At 38.2% G+C, this 26192-nt stretch overlaps 1 protein-coding gene across 3 annotated transcripts; it reads right to left on the bottom strand.

Moving 5' to 3' along the window:
• Nucleotides 1-430: 430 nt before the first annotated feature.
• Nucleotides 431-7523, bottom strand: LOC143880351 (putative disease resistance protein RGA3). 3 transcript variants are annotated; one of them, XM_077383256.1, is made up of 4 exons: nucleotides 6052-7523; nucleotides 3516-5952; nucleotides 3229-3384; nucleotides 431-732 (listed from the first exon to the last, which is right to left on the bottom strand). In XM_077383256.1, the coding sequence occupies exons 1-2, from the start codon at nucleotides 7430-7432 to the stop codon at nucleotides 3533-3535; spliced, it is 3801 nt and encodes a 1266-aa protein (XP_077239371.1). In that variant the 5' UTR covers nucleotides 7433-7523; the 3' UTR covers nucleotides 431-732; nucleotides 3229-3384; nucleotides 3516-3532. The 3 variants fall into 3 exon arrangements, with proteins under 3 accessions (XP_077239371.1, XP_077239369.1, XP_077239368.1); XM_077383254.1 differs by adding an exon at nucleotides 1932-2070 and having other exon boundaries at nucleotides 3516-7523; XM_077383253.1 differs by having other exon boundaries at nucleotides 3516-7523.
• Between the last annotated feature and the right edge of the window lie 18669 nt (nucleotides 7524-26192).

The raw sequence follows: 26192 nt of genomic DNA on the forward strand, positions 1-26192 counted from the left end.
AACTACAAGCACTAGTTACCTTTTCTGTTGTTACTTTCATATCTCCTTCTGTGGAATAGCTTTTTCCCTTCTACTTTTTCCTCAATTTTCTTGCTTTTATTTTAATGATGGTAACCTTAGCTTTCACTTTAAAAAAAGGTGGGGTTTGATAAGCAAGTTTCTAGCAAAATTTTATATTGTAATTACATCCTCTTATATTAAGAAAGTATAGCTAAGCCACTTCTTTTTTGGGGGGCTTACTTGACAAACTTCAATCTAGCTTCTTATTATTGGATCTGCAATAATTCTTTCACAGACTAAGAACTACAAGATCACCCCTTTCATTTTGGGTTGAAGGAGGGATCGTACCAGTCGAGCCCCAAAGAGCTCGTCGCATACGCATAAACATGCAAGGTCTCAATTTGCATTTCAAACTTTCATACCAGAACAATTCCAAAACATATCAATAATAATTTAATAAACTAAATCCAACAAAACGAGGTCACAATCCGCAATAAAAGAAATCCATGACTCCCTAAATAACTCCTCGATAAAAAAATAAAATATGAACTTCCAAACATAATGAGGTTATAATCTATAACAGATATGACAAACTCCCAAATAACAAAAAATGGTAATAACAAATTTAAATAAACTGTCTTGTCTCTAAGCAAATTCTAACATTTACGTTTTCAAGCGCCATGAAACTCCTCAGTGTTCCCGCAAGCATTGGAGTTAATCAACCTAGGTCATCTGTAACATAATAAATACAGAGTGAGCTAGATAGTCAAGTAAGTAACCACCAACCTTAGCTAGCCAGATCAAGAATGTAAGATAAAACATTTTAGAATAGAGATTTCTGAAGTAAAAAATTTTTTCTTTTGTAAAACAATGAGAGTTCCCAGTCAAATCTTACACAGTTTTACAAGCTTCACTTGCATGGAACAATTGACAAACAAATTCAAAACAATTGACTTTACGACAATTGACAAACAAATTCAAAACAATTGGCCATACTATATTGCTCTTACGACATATTGCTCTTGTGGAAGGGTTAGAATAAAAATTACATATAACCCTTGTAGTCAGAAGGAATACCATCTGGATGCCACTTATATTATACTCCGATAGTCCAAAACTTATATGGAGTTTAACATATCCAGAGTTTATAATAAATAATAGTTATGATAAAAAGAAGAAGAAGAAATTAATCTAAAACAAATTTTAGTTGTCAAATAAAATTCAACTGTAGGATCACTTTTCATTAGTTATATCAATATAACATATTTTAGTAATATCATGTTGCAAATAACTAGAAAAGGTAGAAGATCACTTACGTTTCACGCACAGCCTAATAATGCCTAAGTAATCGCTTGTAAATTGTTTTTAAGCTTCTTCATCTAATCCTATAATTAATAAAATTTTAAAAATTCAAAATTCAACTGCACACTTAAACTTGTCTGTAATATGTACACCCAAAAATTCAATTCCTTTCTCCGCATTCCTTTCCCCTTTCTATTATTACTATTATTGTAAATATTAAACCCCCAAAATTGGAAAACTATCAAAATCTTCATCTTTAAAATCAAATTTAGGGAAATTAATCCAAAATTAATGTTAAATCTTAATCCAAATGCCTAACATATTTATAAACTAACCTTCATCATTGTTATTAAGCAAAACCTCCAAAATTTTCATAAAATTTCACAATCATTTAACCCCAAATTAAATTCAGACTAGAAACTTCCAAATTATCATGGTTAGTCTAATCTACATGCATAACATGATAAATCTACGGTGGATATTATTGTTAACAAGTGTGATTTATTCATAACCCCAAATCTAAATCACATTTCAAATTCTACAAACAACAGTGGGGGGGGTGGGGGGGGGGGGGGGGGGGGGGGGAGGGGAAGATAGGCAGAAGCTTTATGAGTCGGGGAGTTAGAGACCTTAAAGATTAGCCGAGACACTTTTAGCATTAGCTACTGACTTTCCTTTCGTTTCCTGACTTGCTTTTCCTTCCCGACTGACTGGATTTCCTTTCTAAGGCTTCGTTTGCTTAAGTTAAGCTACAATAGGTTTGCTGACCTGCCATTTACAATGGTTAGAAATCCTTTTTTTTGCTTTTCTTTCCTTTCGTGAGAACATCTCTTTCTCTGTTTTTTTTTTTAAGATCAAGGAAGATAATGAGAGAGATGGAAGAGAGAGAAATTCCAATTATAACATAGTAGAAAGATATATATCTTTAAAAAAAATTCATAGAGGAAAGAGGAATGTAAAAATGTTTTTTCATGAGAGCCCTATATATATTTTTTTCCATTCATATCTGTATGAAAGAGAGGTTAGAAAAACGACTTGGGGAATACCCCCTCCTTTATATTTCAGTTGAAAGTCAATGGGGGGAGTTCCTCTCTCTCTCTCTTTCTCTCTCTCTCTCTCTCTCTCTCTCTCTCTCTCTCTCTCTCTCTCTCTCTCTCTATATATATATATATATATATATATATATATATGTTAAAAATGTTTGTGAGCTAGAGGTCATATAAACTTATATGAGCTAGAGCTCACAAATATAAGGGGCCCACATTGTTTGGAAGATCCAAAGCATTCATTTGATAGGCCCTCGTATAGATAGGATGTGCCCAAAAATTCAACTTCATAGGATCATCCTAACCCTTCCATTTGTGGAGGTTAAAAATGGGCAAATTTATGGAGGTTTATACCACTCAATTTTAACCTAAACAAATGGAAGGGTTAGTATGATCCTATGACGTTGAATTTTTGGGCACATCCTATCTATAAGAATTTATCACCCCCCTTTGCAAAAAAAACAAGCACAAGGGCGCTCCCATTGGATCCATGTTGCCAAACATCATTTATAAGCATTTATGATTCCTTTAATTTTGCCTTTTTCAATGCCATAATAAATACAGTTTGCAAAATGGATCCAATGGGAGCGCCCTTGCCCTTTAATTTTGTAAGGGTGGGCAAGGGCGCTCTTCAGTTTAGCATTCCTCTTTTTCGGAAAACATTAGTTCTAAAACAGAGAGCATATACAATCCAACACGGTACTGTTTAGAATCCCAATTCTTATATTTCTAAAACTTACTTAAAAAAGAGAGCATTTTTAATGATTCCAGAGTTGAATAGTAAAAAAAAAAACCATGAAGAATCATACAAAAAAAGCAGACAGAGACGTGCTCCAATTTTGTGTTAATGAAAATGAAAAAAATACTCATCTTTGTTTACCTGTCATGGTTGAGGATGGCAAGGTAGAGGAACTGAGAGTAATCCAACAATCTATCCTTTAATCCCATCTACATTCTAGAATCTCTTTCCACCACCGAATTCCATCGATTCAGCTCTCGCTCTAATTCTTAGACTCCTCCGTTCATGTTTCTACATCTGCCATGTTTTGTACAGAAGGACCCTCCTTGGCTTAGTTTCTTTAATTTTTCTTAAAATCATTGAAGCTTAAAATAATAATAATAATAATGCAATGGTAGAAAATGTTTAAACAGGGAAAGAGGTCGCACCTTTGTCTAGCTGACGATTATCTGCAGTCAATTTGGGGGATGTGTTGTATCTTGGGCCAATCTTGGCCGTCGTTCTTTTGACATCGTTCCTTCAATTTAGGACATCCAGAAATATGCAAAAGTGTAAGTGTAGTGGGGAGGCCATCTTCTGGCAAGGATGATATTTCGGGACAGAACATAATAAGTAAATCATTGAGGGATGTGAGGTTTTCCATCCCATTGGGTAAGGACTTGAGATTTTCACAAGCGCAGATGAAAAGAGTGAAGAGATTAGTGGGCAGCCCATATTCATTGTTGTTATCATCAGGGAACAACGAAAAGAGTTGAGGACAACCATTGATTATCAAACATTTGAGAGAGGTGAGGCTTTGCATCCGCTTGGGTAAGGACTTGAGATTTTTGCAACCGTGGATGGAAAGAGAGACGAGAGTGGTGGGCAGCCCGTACTCATTGTTGTTATCATCAGGGAACAACGAAAAGAGTTGAGGACAACTATTGATTACCAAATCTATTGGAGAGGTGAGGCTTTGCATCCCCTTGGGCAAGAACTTGAGATTAGGACAAGAAGAGATTTGTAGGATATTGAGCGTGGTGGGTAGCCCATGGTCATTATTTTCATCATCAGGAAACAAGGAATGGAGTTGAGGACAATCTTTTATGATCAATCTTACGAGGCAGGGGAGGAGGCTTTGCATCCACTTGGGCAAGGACTTGAGATTAGGAAAAGTGGAGATGTCTAGAGTATCGAGCGTGGTGGGCAGCCGATGTTCATTATTTTCATCATCTAGAAACAAGGAATGGAGTTGAGGACATGCATGGATTACCAATTTTTTGAGACAGGTGAGGCTTTGCATCCCCTTGGGCAAGGACTTGAGATTAGGACAAGAAGAGATTTCTAGAGTAATGAGCTCGGTGGGCAGTCCATAGTCATTATTTTCATCATCTGGAAAAAGGGAATGGAGTTGAGGACATTCACGGATTACCAAATTTTTGAGAGAGGTGAGGCTTTGCATCCCCTTGGGCAAGTACATGAGATTGTCACATGAAAATATTTGAAGGTCTTGAATTGTCATGGGCAGTGCTGACTCTTTTGAGAAAAGCGGGAGTTGAGTAGTAATGGATAACTCTACAAGGGAGGTGAGGCTTTCCAGCCGACTAGGCATGGGCTTGAGATTAGGACATCCGACAATTCTTAGAGATTTGAGCGTGGTGGGAAGCCCCCCCTCTCCATATCCCAAGGACTTTAGTCGTGGGCAGTTAGAGATTTTCAAATGTTGGAGAGAGGTTAGATCTTGCAAAGAGACCTCCTCAAGACAACACTCCAACTGATCACACCTTGTTATGCTTAACCTCTCAAGAGAGGTAAAGCAAGGCGTTGTCAAGCTTAATAGCATCTTCACGCCACACCTAAAAAGTTTTAAGTCACAAACAGATGGGATCCTCGGAAGGGCACTCAATTCTCCGCAACCATTTATAAGTAACTCTGTGAGGGCAGGAAGGTCAGCGGGCAACTCCTGCAGCTTGGGGCAGTTCTGTAAGGTGAGCTTACAAAGAGAAGGTAGCTGGCAATCAAGAGGAAAGGGATGTTCGCAATTTCTACAATCCTCAATGGTAATGCAAGTCAGATTGGAGAGATGTGACATCCAACTTGGAAAACTGACACCGCCGTAGGATTTTATATGTAATATTTTGAGGTTGGCATGGGGTTGGAGGCCTTCCAATACCCCATCATCATTGACTCTTCCATCTTGTGACCTGTCATATCGGTGCCATTTCAAACCCAACTCATTAAGGTATTTCTTATCTTTCAAATTGGCTTCTTTAGCCTCCTCTATGTTTTGCACATACTCGAGACCCGAAATGTCAAGTCTTCCTTTAATGTGACTCAGGTTATTCAACTCTCCTATCTGACAACCACTCTCTTCGCACACCTTGAAATGCGGCAATGTTTGGAGCGAAGTTAATTTTCCAATTCCTAGCAAAGGAATCGACTCTGAAACAATATGTCGTAGATTAACTAGATTCGTGATACCTTTGGGTAGCCCTTTAAGATTCGAGCAATATTTCAGACCTAGCGTTTGCAAATTACAGAGACTACTTACTGATTCAGGCAGCCTCTTTATCTTCGTGCCACAGAGGTCAAGGTAGCGTAGATGTTTCAAATGGCCAATTGAATCCGGCAACTTGTCGATTTTAGAATAACTCAAATCCAATACACGCAGGCATCTCAACTCCATCAATGCATCATTGAGAATCTGGTAGTCAATGGAAGATGGAGCCCTCAGTTGTAAAGTGCGCAATCTCTTAAATTTGCTCAAGGCCTCCAAAGACATTGAACCCTCTTTGACGTCAGTCCATGATAAATGACGTGCCATTTCAGGGATGCTTCGTGGCATACCGTCTTCCATTCTACAACATTCATCCCCTGAGACAGATTCTGCTAGATCATGCATTAAATCATGCATCACGTATGCATCACTTTGATTAGAACATTGAAAGAAAGACTTTAGTAATAAATCATCAAATATCTCCCCACCTATGTCTTCTAGGAGTGTGCTTCCTTTGGGTTGAATGAAGCCCGTAGCCATCCATTGTCGGACCAACACATCTTTTTCAAACCAACGATCTTTAGGTAATTTGGCACAATAGACAAAACAATGCTTTTGATTGGCTGGCAGGTGACAATAGCTCAATCTCAAAGCTGGCAAAATTTTATTATCATCATCCTTCCATATTTCGCTTGTCAAAATCCTTTCCCACTCGCTCACAGTCCTTTTATAAGACAAGATTCCCCCCAATGTCTTTACTGCCAAAGGCAGGCCTTTGCATTTCTTCACAATTTGCCTACCGATTTCCTCCAGTTCCGGAAAGGCATTTGAAATCACTCCCGCAAAAGCACGCCGAGTAAACAATTCCCAACAATCAGCATCTGGTAAAACCTTCAAATGGTGGGAAGGAATTACGCCCAACATCCTTGCAACCCGTTCATCTCGTGTAGTAATGATAATTTTACTTCCTTTCGCTCCAACTCCAAAAGGAGCTCGTAGAGTGTCCCAATGAGTATGAATTTGATTTTCACCCCACACGTCATCGAGAACAATTAAAAATTTCTGACCGTTGAGTTTCTCTTCGAGGTGATGTTGAGCGGCATCCAGGTATGAGAGATCGCACTTGCTTCCACTTGCAGATTCAACAAGTGCATTTGTTATTCTCAACACATTAAAATCATCAGACACACAAGCCCACGCTCTGAGCCCAAAATGTGACTTGACCCTGTGATCGTTGTAGACGAATTGAGCAAGAGTAGTCTTCCCAACCCCACCCATGCCAACTATGGAAATTACAGAGTACAATTTATCATCATCATCTGAAACCAACAATTGTATGATTTTGTCTTTGTTGACTTGTCTACCAATAACATCAGATTCGTCTACGAAAGAGCTAGTTTCCCGTCGCTCCTGCTCGATTTGGGAACCCCTCCCTCCATCTCTTCTAATTTCGAGATGGAGGTCATGTCCTTCCTTTACAATCACATCTAACCTTCCACTAATCTCCCTTATCTCACGTGCTATGCCACGTTCGTACTGGAAAATAGAGGAGATGTACCGAACAGCCCCTACCTTCTGTCTCTTGCTTGATTGAGCTTCCGAAGCAACATCGTCCAATATGTCATTAGCGTCGTAGGCGATATTCTTGAGTTCTCGAAGCCAACTTCCAACAGCCTTAGAGTGAAATTGCTTTTCCTCAGCATCTTCAATCACGCCTTGAATTAATTTCACTTTCCTCTCTAACTTTTCCACCTCCTCCTCAACACCAACACCCCATATTGATTTCATTTCTTGTATTGCCGATTCCGTCAGATTGCCAAACAGTGCACCAAGAACAGAGGATACAAACATTTGTACCATTTCTGCCATACTTTCTGGTCTAAGGAAACAAGAAAATCCCAAGAACGAACCAGATGTTTGTCTACAGTGAGAGAGAGAGCGAGAGAGAGAGCAGAGAGAGAAGAAGATGAACCAAGTTTAATCAAAAGTAATGAGCCCACGCGTGTTAGTCAAATTTGTCGGTGGAAAGTTGAGTCTGGACAACGACAATCGGGATAATCTCAGCCCTTCATCTATATGCCTCATTTATGTTCCGCCTAGAAAAGTCTTTACATTAAAGCATGCCGTGTGGGGCACCGATCATGAAGATCACATCATAATGGTATAAAGGATCAACGGTCTGGATTTTAAGTAAATATCAGTTTGAAGGACCCAAAAATTAAGTGTTTGATCTTGACAGTGATTGGCCACCACTTTGTTTCACAGAAAAACTAATGATAAATTCACCACCACTGTACAGTCCACACTGTTTGACCTTGACAGTGATTGGCCACCACTTTGTATGACCCATTTGATGGCCACATTGTAAATAGGTTGTGCCCCAAAAATCATTCCTATAGGATGGTTCTAACCTTGAAGGACTCACATTTTGAAAAATGCTAGGTGCATTCATCATAGAAGCCAGAAGGGGTGAATTTATCACGACCCCAAAACTTACGTAATAGATGATTTTAACATGCATTTTCTTGGAAATACATGCGGACAAAAACGTAACATAAGGTCCACCACCTATTTGTATATCTAATACATTCAACTGTGTGGATTAGACACTATCCCAAAAATCTTCTTCACAAGATGATCTTAACCCTCCAATATATTTGGTGTAAAATGGATGGTTCAGGTAATTCAAAGAATCACACGGAAAAGAAGGATAGGTTTTCCCCATCTCTATTTGGGATAGTGATTTCATTCTCACAATATGGGGACTAGTTAAATTTATGAGGCCGACTCACCCACTCAAAGTAAAGATAGGTTTTCGCTAATTCATGCTGATTAGTCAAATTTTAGAAATTCCATTCACTTTAGGTTTAGGCTCTGTCTGGATACAGGTAGTTACCTTGTAGATTAGTGGTATGAGTAGTCAATACGGAGGAGACAAACATTTGCCTAGGATTTAACTTGTAGAATGGTGGGGAAATTACATGGTCTTCCGAACAGTCCGTTTGTAGTGAGAGATTTTAAATTATGTACTTAGTATGGCCCACCTACTAGTTAACCTAAGAAATTCTTGTATTGATCTTGCAATAGATAGACCATGTCCCAACATAAATTGAACAACTAGAGGGAAAATTTTTGAGACGTGGCCTATCTAGTATCTACACAAGGGCTAACAAATGAATGGTGGAAGGAATAGCAATTAGAAATTAGTTGAACTTGACAGAGATTGGACATCACTTGTTTCACAGAAAAACTAGTGATAAATTCACCACATTTTAGGATGGATTCACCCCGTATGTTTCAAAAATGGACTGTACAGTCCACACTATAGGTTGATCCAAACTGTGTATTTGATGGGCCACAATGTAAATAGGTTGTGCCCCAAAAATCATTCCCATAGGATGGTTCTAACCCTCCCATCTAATGAGGGACTCACATTTTGAAAAATACGAGGTGCATTCATCACAGAAGGGGTGAATTTATCACGACCCCAAAACTTATGTAAATGATGATTTTAACATGCATTTTCTTGGAAATACATGCTGAAAAAAAGTAACAAAAGGTCAACCACCTATTTGTATATCTAATACATTCAACTGTGTGGATTAGACACTATCCCAAAAATCTTCTTCACAAGATGATCTTAACCCTCCAATATATTTGGTGTAAAATGGACAGTTCAGGTAATTCAAAAAATCAGGTGGAAAAGGAGGATAAGTTTTTGCTATCCCTGTTTTGGGATTGGGATTTCATTCACACAATATGGGGACTAGTCAAATTTGTCAGGCCGACTCCCCACACTCAAAAGAAAAGATAGGTTTTCCCTAATTCATGTCAAATTTTAGAAATTCCATTCAGTCTAGGTTTAGGCTCTGTTTGGATACAGGTAGTTACCTTGTAGATTAGTGGTATAAGTAGTCAATACAGAGGAGACAAATATTTGCCTAGAATTTAACTTGTAGAATAGTTGGGAGAATTAGATGGGTCTTCCGAAGAGTCCTTCTGTAGTAAGAGCTTTTAAATTATGTATTTTTGTGGAGAAAAAACACGTGCACAAAAAATGTATTGTAAGGCCCACCAATTAGTTAATCTAAGAAATTCTGTTATTAATCTTGCAATAGATAGACCATGTCCTAAAAATCTTTTTCATAGGATGGTCATAAACCATCAATATATTTGGCGTAAAATGGGCTGTTTAGAAAGTTCAAAACTAAAAACCAACACAAATTGAACAACTAGAGTGAAATTTTTTGAGACAAGGCCTATCTACACAAGGGCTAACAAATGAATGGTTTAGATATAATCCATATTGGTGAGATCCATTATTCTTTTTTTACTTGAGTATGTGTATTTTCACGAAAACTCAAACATATATACATTTGGATCTCTAATATGTAATATGCCTATTTTGTATAATATATTGAAAAAAATTAATTATTAAGTGGGGCGCACGTGTATTCCCTCTACTAACATATACTCACGGCCAATACAATGCATCAAGAATAGGGGATACAAATATTTGTGCTTTTTCTGCCATACCAAAAGAAGAAAATCCCAAGAACGAACCAATGGAGAAAATAATGAAGCGAGTGCACTGAGAGACAAGAAGTGTAGAATTTGAATTTCTGCTAATCTAGAATACTTTCATTAATCAGTAACTTGTGCTTAAATAAGCACTTATAGATAAACATGGAAGGAGATAAACCTAATCTAAGATGTAATCCTAATCCAATTGATTTGCCTAATCCACCACAATCCAATCATATCCAATCAGATCTGATATTCTCTAACATGCTCCCTCAAACGTAAACATACGTTTGATTACAATGAAATTCCCCAATACAATTGAATTTCCCAAATTGCAAATTTAATCAAAATGCAATGCACACTGCCGAAAGTGGATGATGAAGATCCCTTGATGATGATGACCGAAGTCGCCAATGATGATAACACATGTTTGTCGAAGAAGGTGCCGCTTTGTTGATGTGCTGCAAAGAGCCTTAGTTGGTTGAATCAAACTCAAGCCACGATGGGAGAATTATCATGGGCCGGTTTTGGATTACCGAACTTCATAAAAGTGGGTCACTATGGAACAAAGCCTCGATGGACATATATCATGGGTCGATTTTGAATACCGAACAAGAGAGAAATTGCTCTCTCAGGCACGGACCTCAAGGAGAGAGGCCCCTCAACTGAGAAGAGCTCCTATTTCAGGCGCTCACCACGGAGGGGTACCTCAGCTGAATAGGTGAAAGAAAAAAAAATGAAGAGAAGCGACGGTTTGCGGTTGAGAATAATGCTCCAACGATAATACAAAACTTTGAATCTTAGGACATGGGATGGAGAAGAGTGTATATATCAAATTTGGGGAGGGTTAATTATCAATGAGAGTAAGAAATGGGAATAAATGGGTGGCATGATTAAAATATGGGGGTGCTGTTATCAATATGAGAGGTGGATTTATGGCAAGAGAGAAAATCCAAGAAGATGGATAGGGGTGCAAAGAAACTAAAATAATAAAGCTTTGGACAAGCCCCTTTTTTTCTTTCGCCGAAGTAAATAGATCTAAGAGGTTTGATCCGAATTTTTCTCCCATTCACGTATTACAAATGGATCAGCGGTGAGATTTTTATTCCTTGTCCATTCTTCCGTTCCGGTATTTTCCATTCCATACATCCCTTATCAGTGTATGGACAACTATCTCTCGAGCATAGGTGGGTTTGGCCTCAATGGGAAAAAAGCACCTAACAACGCATCTTCACAGACCAAGAACTATGAGATCACCCCTTTCATTCTGGGGTGATGGAGGGATCGTACCATTCCCGTGCAAGGCTTAGGAAATGAGAAAATAAAGAAATGGGTGATGCTGCAACCTTTCCTTTAAGCATGGTTGCTATTTGGCAAAAAATGAAAAACGGGGTGTCTAAGGACAAAAGGAGGGAGTGAAAGATATGATCAAACTGGAAATTTGGGGACATATGAGACTGGAAGGGGTGTGCTTATCAAATCTGGAGGAGAGGTTAATAGGGCTAAAGATGAATGAATCAGGGTTTGTGAAATAGAATAGAGGATGCTAATTTCATCCTTCTCTTTTGAAATAGAAGGGGAAAAAAACTGTTTGCGGCAATCGGATTTGACATCGCAGGTGACCAGCCCGCGTTGGCCAATGATTTAGAATGTGAGATTCAAATTTCAATTTGATATCTCCTTGTATGTAGACGAAGGTTACACCGTTGACGGGTTGGAGATCCGGTTGAATATTGAACTTGAACAGGAAGGGAAGTAGAAATGATTTGGATTTGTAGCTATTTTATTAGATGTTTGAGAAAGCTACGCAAGAAGACAAGAAGTCTGGGTTTGCAGATAGGATGATGGGTGTAGTGCCCGGCGGACGGCGGCTAATTGGTCGTCCGCCGGATAATGAAATAGCCGAGGTTGTGCTCAGGCTAGGTCCGACCGACCTGCTTTGATACCATGTAGAATTTGGATTTCTGCTAATCTAGAATACTTTCATTAATCAGTAACATGTGCTTAAATAAGCACTTACAGATAAACATGGAAGGAGATAAACCTAATCTAAGATGTAATCCTAATCCAACTGATTTGCCTAATCCAGCACAATCCAATCAAATCCAATCAGATCTGATATTCTCTAGCATAAACTTTTATCAAAAGTGAGCACAGAGGGACATGGACGCATCAACTTTATCAATAGACTTGCGCATGGAAAGTAAGGTCCGGACAACGACCTAAGTCTGGCCAAATCAATTGAATAATCTAATAATCTCAGCCCTTGGTCTATGATGTCTTATTCATTTTTCCACCTTGAAAAGCCTTTAGTTTGCGCATGGGATGTTTCAACGATCATGTCGATCGCATCAAAGATCAACAGTCGCAATTTTACATACAAATATCCTTTTGAAAGACCCAAAAATTAACAGAAAAAAACTTTGTAATAGAAGAAGAAGATCGGTGAGGTACAACCAATGGAAGCCCCCTTTGCTCTCATCTTATTTTTGCAAGGGTGCGAAGAAAATATAGTAGGGCCCACCTATTTGAATGACCTAAGAGATTCATTTGTTGATCCTTGAAGTAGATTAGACAATTTCCCAAAAATCTTCTCAATAGGATGATATTAACCTTCAAATATAATTGGTGTAAAATGGGGGGATCAGATAGTTCAAAAAATGACAACACAAAAACTACCGTGTGGTAAATAAGGATGGGTTTTGTTAATGAGTGCCCCGGGGGCACTCGTTAAGGGGCTTTGAAAATGTAAATCTACACCTTTTTTGAGAAAAATGACTCAAAAGCCATGTAACACTCTTAATCCCTATGCAAATTTATTGCATATTTACATTTTCAAAGCACCTTAACGAGTGCCCCGGGGCACTCGTTAACAAAACCCAATAAGGATAGGTTCCCCTGTCCCAACTTTAGGACCAAGATTCCATTCACACCATACGTGGACCATCCATTTTGAAAAACCTGAGATGAATTCGTCATAGAAGCAAGTGAATTTATCACCGCCCAAAAACTTTACCTTTTCTTTCAACAAGAAGTTATAAGTAAGAGGAATGACAGACGCAAGGGCTGGAGAAGGGCCCTGGATAGATCCACGTCACTTTTAAAGTCGGTTGAGAAACTGAATTTGGTTGCACTTAATGATGTGGATCTATTCAAGGCCCTTCTTTAACCCTTGCCTAAAGAGAGCCCTCGCATCTATCATTCCTCAGTAAGTAAATGGTAGTTATGGCCTTATGGGCTTTGGGCATTCAAAGCAAAAGAAGATTCTATGGTTTCTTGGAAAATCAAATGATATCGTCTATTGCATTCAAAGCTTTTGAAAATGCATTTAAACAAAGGGATTTGCTATGGACCATCACATAAAGCATTTTGCGCCTGGGGTGTTGCATGTGAGAACAGCTACACAGGCTCAGATTTTGTCTTATTCGTTTAATTCCTCTGATGTGGCTGCTTTCACATGCAACGGCCTAATCACGAAATGCCTTCTGAGATGGTCCCCAGCAAATCCCTTTGTTTAAATGCATTTTCTCTTATTTTAATGTGGGACTATTTATCTGACGAACACTTATTTGCTTTGACATGAATTCCTTGTTTTTTCGGTTTAAGGGGAATTTTACAAGGCTAAGAAAACCATGGAATGCTAAAAAAAAAAAAAAAAGTTTTGGGTTGGCCAAAACCCTAAACCCATTGGGAAACGACAAATAGGCAATGCCTGAAAATGACCACCAACCATTTCCTTTTTTTTTAATGAGTAAACTGGGGTTAGGCATGACCTCGAACCAGATATAATAAATAGAGAAATGATTACAAAGATAAAGAAAGGAAATTACATTCTAAGATAGATTTTCCAATCCCTATCAGTATTGATAATATCGAGAAGGGGAGGAGGGGGGGATGTCGAAACCTTTACAAGGACAGACTCTTTTTGAGAGAAAATCAGCAGCCATATTTCCTTCCCTCCAAGAGTTGGTTTTTTTTTTTTTTTTAACCCGGAAAGATAACGACCTTGGGGCGGATCGGCAAATTTATATATAAAAAGTTGGGACCATACAAAAGGAGGGGAAACCTCCTAGCCAACAATACAGGAAGCCGTAGCCCTAGAAAGAGAGTAAGGAGGAGGGGAAGCCTCTAACTCGACAAAATAGCAAGCAAAAGCCATAGGAAAAAGACAACAATCAATGCTTATAAGGGAGAGTGCCCTCCAAGAGTTGGTTACTCACCAAGAAAGGAAGTGACTCAAGGAGCTTGAGAATTGATCAACAAACATGACTTGTTTCCAAGGGGCCTTTGATCTCCCATTGATTATATCCACTGCAAATTTTGAGTCCAATTCGATCCATACCTTGCACAGTCCATGATATATAGCAAGATCAACCCCTTTTTTTTATCGCAAGCAGCTCCAAAGCATAGATTTCTTTTCTAGTTACACTTTCAGAGAACATAGCCTGAACCATTCCCTTTCTATCTCTCACAATGCTGCCAATGCCACCTTCCTCATCGTCCAAAGACCCATTAGTGTTTATTTTATATTCTTCAGGATTAAGTTTCTGCCAAGTGCGGAATTGCTTGTTAGTTTTGATGGGAAAGAATCTGTAGCCGAACTTCATAGAGGAATTCAAATTTATCTTGTCGTCCGCGTTGTCCTTGAGATTCAGCTGTTTTAGCTTGATTTCCATGTGGATGTCCCAAGAATGTACTACTTATGGTGGGAGGCATTTTCGAAGATTCTGAGATTTCGTTCATTCCAAATTTTGTGAATTGCCGTCGAGAAGCCAAACTTCAGAGCTGTGGATGCTTGTCCTTCTCCCATGGCGTTTGATCTCAGCCAACTCTCTTCTTCCATAAGGCTCTTTTTGGGCTCTCTAAAATACCCGGCCCTCAAGAGAACCGATCTCCAGATCTAGGCAGAGAAACTATTTCTGAAGAAAAGGTGATCAACACTTTCCTGATCATCTTTGCATAGGGTGCATTTTGAGTCCAATGAGGTGCACAAGAATTGTAGTCTATCTTTGGTGCTAAGCTTGTTTTGTATTGCTTTCCATGTTGTGATGGCATATCTAGGAACGTGACGCATAAACCAGATCGTTTTTTCTACCATGGGAAGTTAGGTGGGCATCTCTGAAAGTGTTCCAACCACTCTTTACAGAACGTAGGCCGTCAGTTTTTGGTTTCCAGATGGCTTTTGAAGGTCCATCATAGGTAAATATTGCCTTTTGGAGAAGAGCTTTCTCTTCAGTGAGGGAGGATTTGTCCAGGATCGGGTTCCATTCTCCATTCCTGTGTATCTGATCGAGGGTTGTTGAAGATCAAAGGGAGGTGTCTGAACATGATCTGGAGACAATTTTGCACAATGTTCCTTTTGGGTGCCGATAATCATTTTGGACTCAGAATCAATTCTAAAAACTGTATTTTTACATTTATTAATCATTTTGGACTTAGAGTCAGTTCGAAAAACTGAATTCTTATGTTTATTAATCATTTTGGACTCAGAATCAGTTCTAAAAACTGTATTCTTACGTTTATTAAAAGAGGAGAGGGCGGGCCCATGCAAAATACATAGGGCCAGTATTTGAGGCGGCTCATTAGCTTGAAATTGCCACACTTAGGCCCTGTTCGGTTTGGGATTACGGACCAACCGATTGCAATTGTTACAACCAATTATGACAATCAGCTATTATAAAAATAATCTCTCATGGTATAATTGTATTCTGCTATGCCGCTGGGATTATAGAAAAATAATACTCTGAAAATATAGAGAAAATGGAGAAAAGAGAAGATTAAAGGAGGTAGCGTTTGTCGAGAGATGGAGTTTGATGTTTATCATTATGATTCATCAGTGGAGGAATCCGACAGAGATGGAGTTAGGGTTTCGCAAGGTCTAGGTTTTGATGAGACAAAGAGATGGAGTTAGGGTTTCGCAAGGTCTAGGTTTTGAAGAGACAAAGAAATGGAGTTAGGGTTTCACAAGGTCTAGGGTTTCGCATGGTCTAGGGTTTTTGGATTGAAAGAGATGGAGTTAGGGTTTCACAAGATCTAGGGTTTGTGGAGTGAAAGAGGTGGAGTTAGGGTTTTACAAGATTAGGGTTTGTGGAGTGAAAGAGATGGAGTTAGGGTTCTGTTGCTAGGGGGAGAGTGTTTTCAAGAAGGGATTTTGATTGGGGTAATGGTGGGGTCGGAATTTGGGAAATTTCCGCCTCCAAAATGAACCAATCGGTTTATAAGCACCGAATTTGGTGATTATAGCTGTTAGTATATTTCATCATAATCGCATAATCGGATTATGGATTATAAACAATTGTTAGATGGAACACACATTTAAGCATAATTGATTGTAAAATCAGTTATAGTGGATAATCGATTATACATAATTCCAACCTAACAGATTGTGAGTGCCAAACTTGCATAATTATAAAAAATCCACCTAATTAATGGTCTAAGATGACCCATGACTTTAATTATCACTACATTAAAACCAATAATATCATCTTCGGAGGGATTTGAGAGGGCTGGAATACGATACCTTCAAACCTTGAGATCACCTTATGATGGGCCCTACGTGTTTAATTTTTAAGATTATGACAACAGATTGTGAGTGCCAAATTGATTGTTGGACTCAAATTTAAGCACAATTTTGAGTCCAATAATTGGTTTGGCACTCACAGTTGGTTGTCATAATCTCAAACAAACAGGGCCTAAGCAATCAGCTATTTTTTTAACTGTCCATCAAAATTCAGCTTGAAGCTAGTAAAACAGTATCATGTAACCTGACTATCATATCTATAATAATCATCAAAGCCACATCTTAGACATTCTCTAGTCATCATTATATTGAACTTAATACAAACCATTTGATAACTACAATTAATTTCTACGACTTGCATCATCACATCATTGCTATGCCATTAAAATTTGCACTCTATTATTGTCCATGAACTCAAAAAACACAAGAATCTCCAACCTTCAACTTATTGTCAATAACAATCTTCCCCAACTGGGATGGAATCGTTTAAAGGTTCGATAACATAGTTTTTATATACTGAAGAGCCGTATAAAGCAGTATTGGAGATCCAGTTTTCTCTTCAAAGGGGTGGGTTCTTCTGTTGTAAAGGGTTGTTCTTGAGTTGTTTTCTGTTTGAGAGGGTGAGTGTGTACTCTGTAATTTTCTCTTTGATTAGTGAAGAAGAAGTCTCCGTTGCTGCCCAGTGGAGTAGGGATATTGCCGAACCACGTAAAATCTCTGTGTTCTTGTCTGTGGCTTTAATTATTCTTTTACTTTATGGTTTTTTTATTGATCTTGTGGCCGCTGCATACTCTAACAATTGGTATCAAAGCTATACCGGTTGTCAGATCTTCACACAAGATTGATTGTTGATCGTGGTTGCTCAGGTTGGGATGGCTAGTTCAAGTTCGACGAGATTTGAAGTGCCGAAATTCAACGGATCAAATTACGCGTTGTGGAAATTGAAGATGAACGTGGTTTTGGTCAAAGAGGATTGTGCGGTCGCGATTGAAGGTATTGAAAAAAAGCCTACTGATATGACTGATGCAGTTTTTCGAAAGAAAAATAAATTAGCAATGGCCGATTTACTTCTTGCACTTGATGATTCGGTATTGTTCAATGTGTCCGATGAAACCACTGCAAAAGGTTTATGGGACAAATTGAAGAATCTGTACGAAGGGAAATCTATGTCAAATAGGATTTTCCTTCATAGACAATTATACAACCTAAGGATGAAAGATGGGTCTTTAACACCCTCATTAGTAGATTGACTGTTGTTGATGTTAAAACTGATGAGGAAGAGAGAGCTAGTCTCTTGTTATGTACTTTACCAAGTTCGTGGGATAGCTTGATTATGAATTTCGGTAATATGAAAGACCTCACGATGGAGATTGTAGTTTTTACATTGCTATCCGAAGAGAGTCGCAGAAAATTTGGAGCGGACTCTTCGGGTGATGCAATGATGGTAAGTGGAAGATCCATGGAGCGAGGTGGTGATACAAAACATAATTCAAGATCCAAATCGAAACTTCAGAAAAATTTACGGTGTTGGAATTGCTAAAAGAAGGGTCATCTGCAAAAGAATTGTAAGTCTCGCTAAGGGAATCAAGATAAGCCCAAATCTGATTCGCATGATCATGAGTCTAGTTCAAAGAATTCCCATGGAAATTTAGCCGAGGAAAGTGCTTCAGAAGATGGTGAGGTGTTGTCTGTTCTTCCACCAGATATTAGTTATGCTGAGTGGATTTTGGATTCTGGCGCTTCATTCCATATGACACCATGCAGGGAGTGGTTTTATACCTACCAGTCGTGTGATGGAGGAACTGTTTACATGGGTGATAATAACACATGTAAAATAGTGGGAGTTAGAGATGTCAGAATTACTATGTTTGATGGCACGATACATACTTTTTCTTATCTGAGACATGTACTTGGGCTGCGAAAAAATTTGCTTTCATTGGGAAAATTTAACAATGATGGTTACAAATTTTTTGGAGAAAATGGTCGATTGAAGATTGTGAAGGGGGAACTCATTGTTGCAAAGGGAAAGCTACAGGGAAGCTTGTACCGTTTGATTGGGGATACTGTGGTTGGTGATGCTATTATTGCAAATGCCGTGACTGAGTCTGTTATGACATGGCACCGGCGATTGGGTCACATGAGCGAGCGTGGACTAAAGGTACTCCTTGATCACAATTTACTTCTTGGTTTAAAATCTACAAGTTTAGATTTTTGTGAGGATTGTTTGTTTGGTAAGCACCATAGGGCTAGTTTTCCCACTTCTACATATAAATCTAAAGATGTGTTGGATTTGATTCATTCTGATACGTGGGACTCTCCTGTGGCATCCATTGGAGGTGCAAATTATTTTGTTTCATTTATTGATGATTTCTCTTGAAAGGTGTGGGTGTATATGCTCAAAAGGAAGAGTGATACTTCCTCTTGTTTCAAAAAGTTCAAGGCTTTGGTTGAGAACCAAAAGGGGAAGAAAATTAAGTGTCTGAGAACTGGTAATGGGACTGAGTATAATGAATTGAAGGACTTTTGTGGTAAGCACGGCATAGACAGACAGTTTACAGTTCCAGGTACTCTACAACAAAATGGGGTGCGGAGCGCATGAACCGTACACTCATGGATCATGCTAGGAGTATGTTGGGTTCAGCTGGGCTAGAGCAGTGTTTTTGGGCATAGTCTGTTTGCATAGCCTGCTATTTGGTGAACCGTTCTCCAACCACTGCACGTGATTGCAAAATTCCTGAAGAGGTAGGGTCTGAAACACCTGTTAATTATTCTTTCCTACGTACTTTTGGTTGTGATGCTTATGTGTGGATTCCTAAAGAGCAAAGAACTAAACTGGATGTAAGGTCCAGAAAGTGAATTTTTCTTGGCTATGCATCAGGAACAAAGGGGTACAGGTTGTGGGATCCTACTGCCCACAAGATTATTGTTAGCCGAGATGTTGTGTTCAGAGAAGATTCATTGCAAAAAGAGAAGTTGCAGCCAAACTCAAGTACAACAGAGATGTTTGATATGGAGTCTTTAGAAAATCTTCTCAATCTTCCAAATGTACTAGACATTGAGGAAGATGAGGAGGAGGATAGTGATAATGAGCATGTTGATGTTGATGTACTAGAACTTGAAACTCAAGGTGACCAAGGTCGTTCTGCAAGAGACCGCAAAGCTCCTACATGGCTACATGATTATGTTACTGCTTATGCTTGCATTACAGAGGAGCATGAACCTTCTTCTTTTAAAGAAGCTTGTGAGTCTGTAAATGCAGATTAGTGGAGAGTATCTATGGAAGAGGAAATTGAGGCTCTACATAAAAACCAGACTTGGGAGTTAGTTAAACTTCCAAAGGGGAGGAAGGCTATAGGTTGCAGATGGGTGTACAAGTTAAAGAAAGATGATGATGGGAACATCGAGAGATACAAAGCCAGATTAGTAGCGAAAGGGTATGCAAGATCAACGGTCTCGATTTTACATATATATGCGCCTTTGAAGTACACAAAAATTAAAATGTTATTGATCATCTGATGGTTATTGTATATCTAGTCATTTAATTAAATACTTTTGTAATAGGAGATTTTAGGGAAGTGATAAATTTGCCCCCTTTTCTTCCTTCGGCCAGCCCCCGCTAGTGTAGAAATGATTCTCTTTTTACACTACAAGGGGTTGGCCTCAAGGTTTTAAATTTCGGCCGAAATCCGAAATTTTGGACCGAAACCGAAATCGCTGAAATCTACCAAAATTCAGTCGAAATTTTGGAAATTTCGGCAAAATTTATGATAAAATATTAATTTTTTAATCCTTTACAAAATTTCAGCCGCAATTACCGAAATTTTGGCCCAAAAAAAGACATTTCGATTGCTTTCTACCGAATTTCAGCTAAAATTTCGGTTTCAGTGATGACCGAAATTGAAATTTAAAACCTTGGTTGGCCTTTGGAGAAAGGGAATTTATCATTCCAAGAGATTTTATATGTACTTTCGGGGAAATGCATGCACAAAATATGTGGTCGGGCCCATCCATTGGATGATCTAAGACATTCATTTATGAGTTTTTTTTTTTTATGATGAAAGGCCTTATAGTCCATTCTTTTTTCAAAAAGTACCATACGGCCCACACCATAGGATGATCCAACCAATTTAGGTTGTGTCCCATCTTATGGACGGTTTGGATCATCCTATAGTCTGGGACGTACTGTACTTTTTGAAAAATAATGGACTATGTCCCATCATATAAAAACTTCATCTATTGCTCTCGCAGATAGGAATGTCCAAAAAATCTTCTTAGATCTTAAGCCTTCAATATTATGTGGTGTAAAATGGACGGTTTATGAAGTTCCAAAAATCGAAGGGCTATAGAGACCGTTTTTTAGGCACGGCCTATTAAAACAAGTATTAACTAATGAGGTATGCTAAACTCAAGGCTGTCTTTGCAAAAATGGGCTGAAAGGGCACCCTATTGACTGACAAGTCACCATCATGCATTTATGATGGTAGCAAATGGGGTGCCCTTTCAGCTCATTTTGCAACCTTGAGTTTAGCACTCCTCAAATATTTTTTCTTGGGAATTTTTTTTCTTTCCACTATTTAGAATGAAATGTTATAATTATGTTTAAAATTGAATATTGTTTCTTTAAGCTATCTTATTTCGTGCGTTAAAAAGGGAAGAACTTTGAAAATATTTTTTTCTTTCCGAACTTTTTCAGAAAATTCCTATAATCCAAAAAAGGCTAATTTCTGGCTCGCACAAGAGCATACGAGGGATGATGTGCAATCATGACTATTGATCATTTCACATGATCATGGTTCCATGCAAAGGTAAAGGACTACAAACAAGGCTTAATGAATTAAGAGCTAGGAAAATCGATCAAGGTATTCTTGGAACTAGTTGCAGACCCGTGCGATGCACGGGGCAATGAATAAATTAGGTTGGTTCTATGTAAGCCCAACCAGTTATTGGATCAAAATTACGTTTAGATTTAGGCCATGTATAATTTTGGGTCTAATAATCAGTTTGGGACTCATATTCTTAAATGAACAGGGCTTTAATTTTGAGTGCGATAATCAGTCGGTTGTCAAACTCTAAAACGAACAGGGCCGTAGCAATAATCAGTTTTGGACTTACAATCTGTTCTCAAAATCCAAAACAAATGGGGCAATGCATTTCTAAAGTTGGTTGATTCAAGCTGTTATAATCAACAAAGAAAATCGGCAGAAAAGAAAAAGAGTGCAAGTATCAAATGAAAGGTGGATATAATTTCCCTGGTGATCTTCCTTCCTCAATACCTAACATTTTAGTGTCATTGTTGTAACCAATAAAGTGTGAAGTGACTCACAAGGTATGGAAAGCTAATTCAAAACTTCATGCCATTTTTCTCTTTATTTATTATTTTTTTTTTCAACTTTAGGCAGGCCTCAAAGTTTTGAAAGAAAACCTACCAACATTCAATCAAACTAATAGATACAAAGAGAAGAGTGTCCTTATAAAAAAGGGGGTTTTACAAAACATTTAAAATATTTTGCCCTAACTACAAGTTAGATACAAGTTTGGACAAATAACCAGCTAGGTTAAAAAGATAATAAGATGTGTTGGTACGGACATGTAGGGCTTTTATTGAGGAAATACAAAACTTAGGTAGGATAAATAAGACTTCTATGAATTTTTTATGTTTCAATTGGATAAAGAACACCTAGATGGGTCATACCTTACCTTCCAATGTGATGATAAAGGGTATTTTGAGCCTTTTTTTAAAAACAAGATTGGCACAACTTGTCCATTTATGGTGCCGATATAGAATCTTAAAAAATTAGGAATGGAATATATTTTATGTGCGTAACATTAGGAATATAATAGGAAATCAAATATAGAATCTTAAATAACCATACTATTATTATATAATTATCATAGTACATAATTAATGTCTTATTCTAATCAGTTATAATGGGACAAACCGTGTGTGCACGGGTTGAAAAGTAATTCAATTCAGAAATAAGCACCAGAAATTGAAAATTAAATATCCTTGATATGATCTTGGTCTCAGCCATGGAAAGGTGCATGTGTCTCGCTGTGGATTGAGACCTTGAAGTGAAGAATCAGAGGACGATCTCTTCCATGCCCTGATGCTCAAATTGTCCAAGGAAAGCATATATTCATTTCAGACTAAGGTACAGATTAAACTGAAGAACTAAAATAAAGAAAAGGAGAATTAGAATGAACCCAATTTAGTACATCAGGTATAGCTCTTGTCACTCGATTTTGTTGGAATTATAATCTGTATTACAACCATTAAAATGCAATGTGATGTTGATAAAAGCATTGTGGAAAACTATTTCATCATTGCCTCTTCTATACATATGTATTTACAAACGTCAAGTAGCGAGAGGATCCAGCTTCGTTACTTGCATCCCCAAAGTTTCAGAGCTTCAAAGAGAGGAATATAATTGAGTGAAAGGGACTAAAGCAAAAAGTGTCAAAGAAACTTACCGAGCTGCTGTGAAATTTCACATCCAAATGTAATACACCTGGAGAACAAATGAAAAAGAGGCAAAATTTATAAACAAAATATTAACAGTACCTTCCCTTTGGGTGGTTTAAAACCACCTAAAACTGTAGTGTTAGCCAACATTTTTAAAATATCATTAATATCGTTATGACGACCGGGCTGCATCCATGCTTGAATGAACTCACCGCTCCACTACTCTTTCATGCCCCTTGTAATGGTGTCGCAGTTGCTGGTTAAGTATCGTTGTCATGCCACGTCGTTTGCAATCCAAGCAACTGAAACCCGAAACTCTCTGGAAATTGCGGCGCTTGAACTGCCCAAAATAAAAAAAATACTGATTGCATCTTAATCCTCTACTCTGCACAACTCTTAAACCCAGATACAAAAGGGTCGGAGGAGAGGGTTGATTGTGGTCGATGCTGGCCTCATGTACATCCTGGTTGCATCGCGGCTTCTGATCTTTACCCAAATCTGTTAGAATGTGGTTGTCAAAGATGAATTGGAAAAATAATATTTCATAGATAAAAATACAAAACAAAAATATAATAAAAGAAATCCCTGCCCGACATTTTACACTACTATTATATAGAAAGCAAGATTGCACCCTTCAATATAGATAAAGGGTCGAAAGGAAGTTGCACAAATCCTTTCAAATGGATCTTGCAAAGACGAAAATTGAAAAAAAAAAAAAAAAAAAAAAACTACTGAAATAAAATAACTAACCTCGTTTTTTATCTTCTCATTGCTGATCTCTGGATGCAGGAGAGGAAGTGTCAAGGACGAATAGAAGAGGTAGTGGAATAGGTGCGGAAGGAAGGTTGTTTCCATCAGATCGTATAATGTATAGAGGTTTTAACGCATTAAATTCAAACAATGGAGAATCCGTTAGGGTTAGGTTGAGGCGTTTAGGAAGAAAAGTTGAGGGAGGGCCTATTGCTTGTAACCGCGGAAGTGAAGAGGAAGGAGATTAATTCGAGATGGAGGCGACCGATGGTGTCCAGGGAGAGAGAGAGAGAGAGAGAGAGAGAGAGAGAGAGAGAGATTCACGTTAAAAATGATATTGAACAGAGCTGGAAATAATGTTGTAATGGAAACATTGCCCTGGTAGGGGTCCGCCTAACCCCAGCTTACCGATCAAAAAAAAAATGGAAACATTGCCATAGGAATCCCCTCAAAAAATATTGCCATAGGAACGGGCGACATTTAATAAAGATTTAATATGGATTAGTAGAGATTTAGTCAAATCATAGAGTTAGAAAGGTTTATTGGAAATGGTGCAATTCATAATTGGAAATATGAAACGTCTGTTTTGAGTAAGTAATTGCAATTCAATTCAATTTAGTAGGTGGAAAACGCAAATTAATAGCCAAATTAATTGTGTAAATCGGTTATCCTCTAAACTCATTTACTATGAAATAGCGTATTAACAGCGGCTTTGGAGGTTCCATAAGCAAAAAAATTACCACGTTGGAATATTATGTGCCAGCTAGATTTAGTGAAAATTATCTATATCCCTTCAAACATACTTATATATGGATATAGATATCGTAGATATGAAAGTCAGCCAGTTTTAGAATAACGCCCAAAAAATCCGGAATATAGTGGGGAATAACAAATAGCAAGTGATAAGTAGGGGTGGCAATGGTTCGGTTTCGGTTCGGTTTGACCCCCAAACCGAACCGAACTGAAATTTGAATCGGTTTGGTTTTACCAAACCAAAACCGAACCAAAACTGAAATTTCGGTTCGGTTCCGCCAATTTTGCCACCCTTTACTCATAATAATTGCAAATATTCGGTTTCGGTTCGGTTTGATACCCAAACCGAACCAAACCGAAATTTGAATCGGTTTGGTTTAACCAAACCGAAACCGAATTTTCGGTTCGGTTTCGGGTCGGTTCGGTTCGGCCAATTTTGCCACCCCTAGTGATAAGGCAGAGAGAGACATGATATGCTTTAACAAAATGCAACTCTTTTATTTATAACTCCGACTTTTGCACGTAGGCGTAAATGCCTTAATTATAGCGTATAAACTTCTAAAATCGTATTGGAATTAAAATTATGGGATAGAGGAGGGGTGCCACATGGCACCACCACAGCTTAGAGGATTCCGCTTTACTTTTACTAGTAAAAAACCCGTGCGATGCACGGGCCGACAAAGAATTGTACGGACCACGTCATAGGTTGATCCAAACTGTCCATGTGATGGAACACAACATAAATAGGTTGTGCCCCAAAAATCATTTCCATAGGCCAATCCTAGCCCTCCAATCTATAGATGTTTCCATAATTCCTCTTATCTTAAATCGGATGGTCAAGATCCTATAGTTTTTTAATTAAAAAACCATAAAGGAGGGGGGTAAGATCGAAATTATATGGCTTTAATGGGTGCCTTTGTTAAAAGCATAAAGGAGGGGGTAGGATTGAAATTATATGATTTAATGGGTGCCTTTGTTAAAAGCATAAAGGGAGGGGTAGGATTGAAATTATATGAGTTGAATGGGTGCATTTGTTAAAAAAAGTCAAAAAATGTGACGTGTAATTCTCACGTGATTTTCAAAAAAATGGAAAAAACTCTCTTCTTTTCATCCCAGCTTATTGTATTAGATATATAGATTTGTATTCGGATCAAATGATTTGATTAAATAAAAAGAAATGGGCAGTAATAAATTCATCTCTCTCGCTTTCTACAAGACGGTAAATCCTCTCTCTCTCTCTCTCTCTCTCTCTCCACTTGTAAATACTCTCTCTTCTCTCCTCTCTCTCTGGAGATGATGCTCCCAGGATTATGCTCCCCCCTGCTAATGCGATTTGATATCAAAAAGTGTTAAAGTCAGCCCAGTACACATCCGTTAAAATGAGGGCGCATTATCCCAGGGAGGTGAAAAAATAATCTCCCGAGAAAGGCCTATTTACAGCGGGGCCCATCAAATGAACGGTCTGGATGTTGGAATAATGTAGGTAGTAATGATTTTTTTAATAAAAATGCGAGCACATTTTTTTGTAAAAATAGAGTGGACCCTTCTTATTAAAAGATCTGAACCATTCAGTTGTTAGATCACAACGTAAATACGTAGTACCGTACCACAAAAATCAA

This window comes from Tasmannia lanceolata, unplaced genomic scaffold, assembly GCF_043159265.1.
Source record: "Tasmannia lanceolata isolate RefF3 unplaced genomic scaffold, GAP_Taslan_0.1 ptg000006l, whole genome shotgun sequence".
In the NCBI taxonomy this organism is placed as follows: domain Eukaryota; kingdom Viridiplantae; phylum Streptophyta; class Magnoliopsida; order Canellales; family Winteraceae; genus Tasmannia; species Tasmannia lanceolata.